Source organism: Dreissena polymorpha, chromosome 5, assembly GCF_020536995.1.
Source record: "Dreissena polymorpha isolate Duluth1 chromosome 5, UMN_Dpol_1.0, whole genome shotgun sequence".
Lineage (NCBI taxonomy): Eukaryota > Metazoa > Mollusca > Bivalvia > Myida > Dreissenidae > Dreissena > Dreissena polymorpha.
The window spans coordinates 37704498-37712648 of record NC_068359.1 but is presented as its reverse complement, the minus strand read 5'-3'; the positions used below and the strand labels follow the sequence as shown (position 1 = coordinate 37712648).

Below are 8151 nucleotides of genomic sequence, written 5' to 3'. Positions count from 1 at the left end.
ATCTACATGTAAGTAATAATCCAACGCATAATATTGAGTACCATAAGTGTATATTAATAAGTCTTGTTTCATCTATATTAACAAAGAGTTTCCTGTTATCAACTGAGTAAAGGTGATGTGAAGACTAAATGACAATGTAGAAGAATTACTATATACAAGTGAAAAACACAGACGGGATGAAAATTAACCTGTTTAGGCATGTACATTTAATGCTTTTATAAGTGATTATGAGTGATACATGTATGGCATTTTATATCATGAATAATTATTGATTGTTATGGAAACATTATTTAACCCCGTTGTAGTCAAACGAAAATGCTTGTTTTAATTCATATGTGATACCGTACTATAATGCACACTATAAAACGGAGTTTAGCTTAACCGATACCCGCTAAATACGTTCCATGTTTAGTTTTGAATTTTAAAATATTTCAAATGTTTTTAAATTTAGCACTGTATGTGTATGCTTAAACTTGGTAACACATTTACAGTATTTAGTTTCTGCCAATCTTTTTGGACAAACGACTTTCAATTTTTACAACGTGGCACATCAAATAATAGCACCCCTTGAGTATTTGGCGTTAGATTACTAAACGAAATTACTACTCAATAATACTACCTCTCGAAGCCATGAAGGTATCATATATTGTGTTAAATGAACCGACATCAGCCATCTGTGGTTTATGAAACCATGTTGGTAGTTAGTATTTGCCGACACAGTATCTAATCATAACGGGATATTTATGTTGTGCTGAACAAGGGGCAATTAAAACAGATCTATCAATAAAATAGATTACTGATGAATCTTTGATAAAAAAATGCAATAAAAATAATCAAAAGAAGAGTGTGAAAAAGTGTGCAATAATAAAATAAAAACAAGTACTTTAATTAAAAAATGTATTTTATGTAATGATTAAAGATAAATAGATACATCGATATTAACAATTGCAATTGCACAAATACCACAATCAAATTATTGGATCAATTTGTGTACACACACATACTATTTGCAATTTAGACATTAATACCAAAAAATAAATAAAGATACATCAACAGCAACAACTTCAATTGCACATATTTTACAATGAACACCCCAATAATTTGAAAACTATAAAACACACACACACTATTAACAATGAATTCAAATAATCTGAATGCTATGAGAACATTTGTGTTTCCCTCCAAATTTTGAACATATGTTTTGTTGTTTATTATTTTTCCTGATGTTAATAAAAGGCCGCGTGAAAATTCCCATATACCAGTTAAACACGTTATTGGCAGTGAAAAATATATACTTAAAAAAAGATTGCTTAACAGTAGGTTGACAAACATGGATACAACTTTTTGTCGGATTTACACTTTCAGCACATTATTAAGTGGCATAAGATTATTATTTATCAAAACAAAACGTGCTTACCAATCATGACAGGCTATTTGTTCTATTTTTCGGGCTATGTTTTTAAAAAATACAAAAAAAACAGGACTTTGTCAACATTCATGACGCAACACGTTCGTTTAATACAACAGTTAATGACTGATCTATTTTATATATGTATGAGTATTTGTTTTTAAAATGCACAAAGTGACACGTCTTCTAACTCAGTATAATATTAAACCTGTAATAATATGTGGTCCTATATTTATTGCCAGAAACAAATGACAAACCAGTAAGACAAAAAACAATGTACCAGATAAGACACACAAGTACACAACAAACAAAAACGGAATACAATTGGGGTCACTGCCTAAGAACGGTCCGTGAAAGCCATCTGGGGTTTCAAACGGCTTTGGTATGTGACATAAGATAGTGAACCCTACACAGTTTGTTCAAATTTTGTTTATGGGGTCAGACTTGGCTACCCCCGGGGGTAACATTATTATACAGACATTTAAGCTACATTACCTTTACAAATACTTTAAAGAATATCAATTTCATCATTTATAATAATAATAATAATAATCATCATCATCAAAATTGTAATTATTATAATAATTATAATAATAACATCAAACACAACAACAACAAGAACAAGACATGTACCTATGAGGGTACATGGGTGACCCGCATATAGTTTTCTCTCAAAACTCCTTTTATGTAAAAAAAAAGCCTTTTAGATCTATTTCCAAATTTTAATTTCTAACTCATAGTGTTAACTTGACCTTTGAGGCAATAAGACGGCTGATAAACTTATACTGCTACTGCTGATGATGTTGATAATTATAATAATAATAATAATAAGTAGTAGTAGTAGTAGAAGTAGTAGTAGTAGAAGTAGAAGTATACCCTTGAAGCAAAACTGGCCTCGTAATAGAGTTACATAGTTAATTGGCACTATTTTGCACAACTTTTAAGTAACGGAAAACACAAGCCTTTTTAGCTAAATAAACCAATTGTGATTTGAGCATGGTCCTCTACAAAGATGATCAAAACATTCTGGTGTAAAAGTCACTCGGCTTGTTATGCCAAATGATAAAAACGTTTTAAAACATCTTTAAAAAAATCATTTCTATGTATGTTACAATTTCCCAGGGATATATATATTAGATAGCTCTTACAAAGTATAATCATTTAGCATTGTCGTCAAAGGGCGTCGATTATTTTGCCTATATGTCCAGAGAACAGGTTTCCAATGCTATCTTAAATGCATATTAACTGAAGTGAACAACCGTCTTTTTCGTGATGTATTGTTTGCAAACGGGACAATACCATAAGAACATGGCACATTGCCGACACGACACCAAATGTCTACAGTCTTCGAACAGCACAGTTGGTGGTCGAATGTGGCATGTCTTACATAGGTTTCTGTGTGCGTGGTTTTGTTGAGAACTTGGAACTGAAAGAAAATTATATACTTCTAGCGTCTATAATGCGTAAATAATATTACTTCGTAAATTCGATAAACCTTTTATGATACACACTTCCTTTGTATTTAAAAAAAATGTTTATTTTTGTCCAAAATCAAGACTGTCTTAAAATTATCCTTATATATTTATCACTTTGTAAAACACGTTTAAACTCGTGTATTTTTCGACAATTCTTACTTTAAATGTATTTGCGTTCGTTTACTTTTTGTCATTACACAAGTGGCCTACCTTCGTCTGGTCTATTTGGCTGGATGTTGTTGACAACTCGTCGTCCGTGTTGCACCTGAAACAATTTTACTTGTATGTTAATTCAACGATCTAAAACAAATACATTTACATTGAAGCATAAACGCAAGATTAGTGTATGTGAAACGTTATATAGTAGAACAGAGGCCATTATGTCACCCGGTCGCTCACATGTGTTCAGTTAAATGTTGAAAGCATAGGTATATACACAGAATAAGTTAATTACTATCTACTTAATCATGGGCATTAGTACAAACATGTCTCTGGGATATTTTCGAATCCGGTCAGCGGTCTAAGATAAATATATTGTCAGATGTTTCAACATAGCCCGGTATTTTTGTACCGCTACCTGAAGGCCATATTGAAATCAATGAAAAAACTAGTATATGATTTCGAACACGTCTACATAGCGAGGTATTTTTGTACCGCTACCTGAAGGCCATGTTTTAATGAATGAAACAACTATTATATAATTTCGTACACGCTTGACATATGGTCATTTCTCTATTCTTTATATATCCCCACCACTATAGTGGGGGACATATTGTTTTTGCCCTGTCTGTTGCTTTGTTTGTTTGTGTGTTTGTTTGTTTGTTTGCGTCAAACTTTAACATTTTCCCATTACTTTTGCTATATTGAAGATGGCAACTTCATATTGGGCATGCATGTGTATCTCATGGAGCTGCACATTTTGAGTGGTGAAAGGTCAAGATCAAGGTCATCTTTCAAGGTCAAAGGTAAAAAAACAAATCCAAGTGAAGTAACAAGTGTTAAAGGGAGGTAATTATCTGAAACTGCCAAATGATTAAAAGAATTAAATAAATCAAAGCGGCGCAGTAGGGGACATAGTGTTTCTGACAAACACATATCTTGTTTAGATCTGAAACCACAAGTTTTAGTAAAACAATAAAAAAAAACTAGAATGCCTTCAATGACAGCCAACAGCCATAAGCAATAACTTTTGTTGTTGTTTTATTTTGTTTAGTTTTTGGAAGGTTTGATTATATGAAATTTATATAACGGAATTCGGGCAATGGTTATAAGATCAAATTTCTGTTAAATCATTTTTGTATGCGCTCATATTTTTTCAGAGAGCCTTATAATATAAAGTGTCACGTCCCCTGAAGTTCATTTTAAAGAAATCAAAATATGTTTAACAAATATCGTAGAAATTCATAAAAATAGTATTGGTATTTATTTTCAAATCGAGTAATTGTTTTCTTAAAATATTATTTGTGTAGCCATGTAAGAACAGCCGACATGGCGGACATTTTACTCAAAATAATAGAATTAAACAGACGGATAACCAAAGAAGATAAATAAGACATAAGTTTACATCAGATAGTTGATATCGGGAAAAATGAAAGTGTTTAATAACCAATATAAAGAAAAGATCATATTTCGTGTGCTGCCTGTACTTCTATTGTGCATTAATTCGAGTTTAATTGGTTCATTGATCATCATATAAGAGTATGTTTAGTATCTAAAACGATTTATGTAGTCAAGGTCTCCATGTACACTTGACATCGCCATCTTATTTATTTAGATAAAGTAAAAAAAAAATCGTGTCAGACCATAATAATAAAGCGCAAACATGAATCCGAAATAAAATGACGCATATGAATACGCCTGATATGTTCAGCGTTAAGGTCATTCTCAGAACTCAACGGTCACATTTGTCAGACAAAAATGGTTGTATGCACAGAGATGATTGAGTTTAATTAAATAAGCAATTTCACCAATGTTAAAATGTCGAATCGGTGAAGTGATAGCATTTTTTTTGCAATAAAAAGCATTCGTTTCAAACAATATGCATTAGACATGGATAACAGATTTGAAGTCATCTTAAACAGTTTTTAAGTGTTTTATTGCCCCTAAATCTGATCCATTAGGTTGTGTATTTGTTTACAATTCACCAGCTGCCATCTGATATCAAAAGATCTGAAAAAAAATGCGTTTTGTTGTGTTTATACAAAAGTTCATCATTTTCAGAAGATGTGTTGCGAGAAAGTTACGTCTCGGGATTGAAGTTTAAGATCTCACTTGAAGTTTAAATGTGTTTTTTAATATGTTACTTATCAAGTGACAGGGTAAATAATTAAAAACTCATCGGGCAATTGTATAATTACTTTGCAGAGTTTATAAACAAAATCAAACGATGTGTTGTGCGACCAAATCAGCCTCCTGTGTCTGAGCTCAATGTCCTTTATGGAGTTTGAAATGCTTATCCGGAAAAAAACAAGGTTTATGCATACAGAAAATAAAGTTTAACTTTACACTTTCGTCAAGTATCGTATACAGATTTCAATTGTTAAACTGACGTTAAATGTTATTACTTCAAAAAAGTAAATATGTATCGTTTTGAAACAGAACAGCCTTATACGAGACTTAAAAATAAATTAGCTAAAACCTTATCGGTTGCATTCTTCCATCAAAACGCATAGAAAAAGCAAATATTTTATTCCAAAAATGAAATTTTAAGATAAGTTTAGAAGTCATCATAGAATCATTAAGACTGTTAAAACTATTTGGAAGTGTAAAAATCGTGCAAGCACCGTATTTTCAACGTTTCACTATGCCTGTGGTCGTCAAGACAACGATTTAAAAATATATTTTTTGAAATCAGCATTATTTTCTCAAGATATAGCACCACCATTAAACATTCCTACCCAATTTGGTTAAAATCCACAAGTTCATGTCAGAGAAAAAGTAACAAAAAAAACCTGCTTACCCGGGACACCGGATGGTGACGACTAGAATGTCTTTCTCGATTAGCAAAAATTGAAACTCGGATTTCTTTTCTAACTAGCTGACATTACATGTGACAGGCTTCTCCAAATCTTTCTAACCTGATGAAAACTATCATTTGATTGATAAGAAGGCTGACGATGAAAGCTTCTGGTCCTTTCCGGATTTATTTTGACAAAGACGCATTCTGGGGAGAATCGTTCATGCTCTTGCCAAGGATTATCCTGGGCACTCCAGTTTCCTAGTGTTCGACCGCAGTGGAAACAACGAATGCCATCCCCACAACCTGAAAAAAGTTTACATTTTGAAACTATTATATGCACATATTAGAATCATCTGTTATGAAGCTATGTTTTAATTTGTATTATTGAATGATTTTTTATTCCATAATATATGCATGTGTTCGAATTCTTCTTTTCTAGAAATAAATATATGACTTACTTCATCATTTCATCATTTGAAACTAAAAAAGCTTAAACGCTAACTTTACAAAAACAAAATATCATTTTCATAGATAACGATTCTAAAATTTTCTAATATTATAAAATTATGTTTAAGTCTCATAAAGGTTCATAAAAAATAGTTCACCGAACTTTGTTTGTAAAATTTTCTACTTTTTCACTTTTTTTTTTTGAATTCCACAACAGTTTGATGTGATCTCCGTGTATCCCCGTACACATTTTTAATGTTGTTATATTTTAAGTCTTCAGAGGCTGGTAGCGGTATTGTCTTTTTTATTATGTTTAGATGTATCATGAATGTTGCCGGGCCAAGTGTGAGGTAGAGCGTTCTAAAACCGGTCTAAACCCCCAATGATTTGCATTGACCGTTCCAAGGCGGTGACCCCAGCTTTATTCTTCTATGTGTGTATGTTGTTTCGTATTGTGCTGTTTGATACTGTTTTGGAAATGGGTCACTAGCCTTAAATAAAGGACCAACTTACTTTTAATCCCCGCCGAAAAAATTCGGAGGGGATATAGTTATATGTCCCGTCCGTCTGTCCGTCTGCCCGTCTGTCCGTCTGTGCGTCCGTCCAAAACTTTGTCCAGAGCATAACTCCAAATCTGTTTAATGGATTTACGTTATACTTAGAATATAAACAGATGGCAACTATGAGAATTACAGTGACCAAGATACATAACTCTATCTACCTTAGTTTTTGAATTATTTTCCCTTTTATATAATATCAAAGTAAATTTTTGTCTGGAGCATAACTCCAAATCTACTGAAGGGATTAACTTGAAACTTCTAATATAAACAGATGGCAAGTAGAGGAAGTGCATTGACTAAGAACTATAACTCTACCTACCTTAGTTTTTGAATACTCTCCCTTTATTTAATTTCAAAGTAATTTTTTGTCCGGAGCATAACTCTAAATCTACTGAAGGGATTTACTTGAAACTTGAAATATAAACATATGGCAAGTAGGAGAAGTGCAATGACTAAGAACCATTACTCTATCTACCTTAGTTAATGAAATATTTCCCTTTATTCAATTTCGAAGTAAATTTTTGTCCGGAGCATAACTCGAAATCTACAGAAGTGATTTACGTGAAACTGGAAATATAAATAGATGGCAACAAGGAGAAGTGCAGTGAACATAAAACATAACTCTTTCGGACATAATTTTTTAATTATCTCCCTTTATTTATTTGTATTATTTTTTATTTCTTTTTATTTTATTTATATTTTTTTATAATTTTAAATTATATTTAACTGATTTTCATAGTTAATATTTTAGCTTTTCAATTTTTAATATCTCCCTTCATCTAATGTTACAATATTATTTTAATTATAACACTGAAGTATTCACTGTAAAATGAATAGATGAGTTTAAGGAAAAATACACTGATCAAGAACAGTAACTGTTTATAGTCTTCTTTTTTATTTACCTCTCTTTCTTTCATTTCCATATATTTTATTATCTACAGTATAACTCCAACACTATATTACTAATTGATCCTTGAAATATAAATAGATGACACAGGTGCCATGTTTTACAAATATTATTCTACTCTCTAAAACATATGTTGTCATACAAGCAAACACATTTCGGCGGGGACTTGGCACTACTGTGACAAGCTATTGTTATAATGAGAATGCAATACTGCTCCAGCAGCTGGAGTTTCACTTCTTTATATTGAATTCCACAACAGTTTGATGTGTGCTGCGTGGAGTCAGTAACGTGTATCCCCGTACACATATTCAATGTTCTTATAGTTTCAGCCTTCAGAGTCTCGTAGTGGTATTGCTATTTTTATTATTTTTCATGCATCATGAATATTGCTGGGC

At 31.9% G+C, this 8151-nt stretch overlaps 1 protein-coding gene across 1 annotated transcript in view; it reads right to left on the bottom strand.

The window, feature by feature from the left end:
- Nucleotides 1–916: 916 nt before the first annotated feature.
- Nucleotides 917–8151, bottom strand: part of LOC127881663 (death-associated inhibitor of apoptosis 1-like) — an 11437-nt gene continuing 4202 nt past the window's right edge. The window contains exons 3-5 of the mRNA XM_052429753.1: nucleotides 5961–6145; nucleotides 3094–3148; nucleotides 917–2834 (exon numbers count right to left, since the gene is read on the bottom strand). Of these exons, the coding sequence (XP_052285713.1) occupies nucleotides 2650–2834; nucleotides 3094–3148; nucleotides 5961–6145 (425 nt within the window). The 3' untranslated portion in view covers nucleotides 917–2649. The remainder of the gene's footprint in view (nucleotides 2835–3093; nucleotides 3149–5960; nucleotides 6146–8151) is intronic.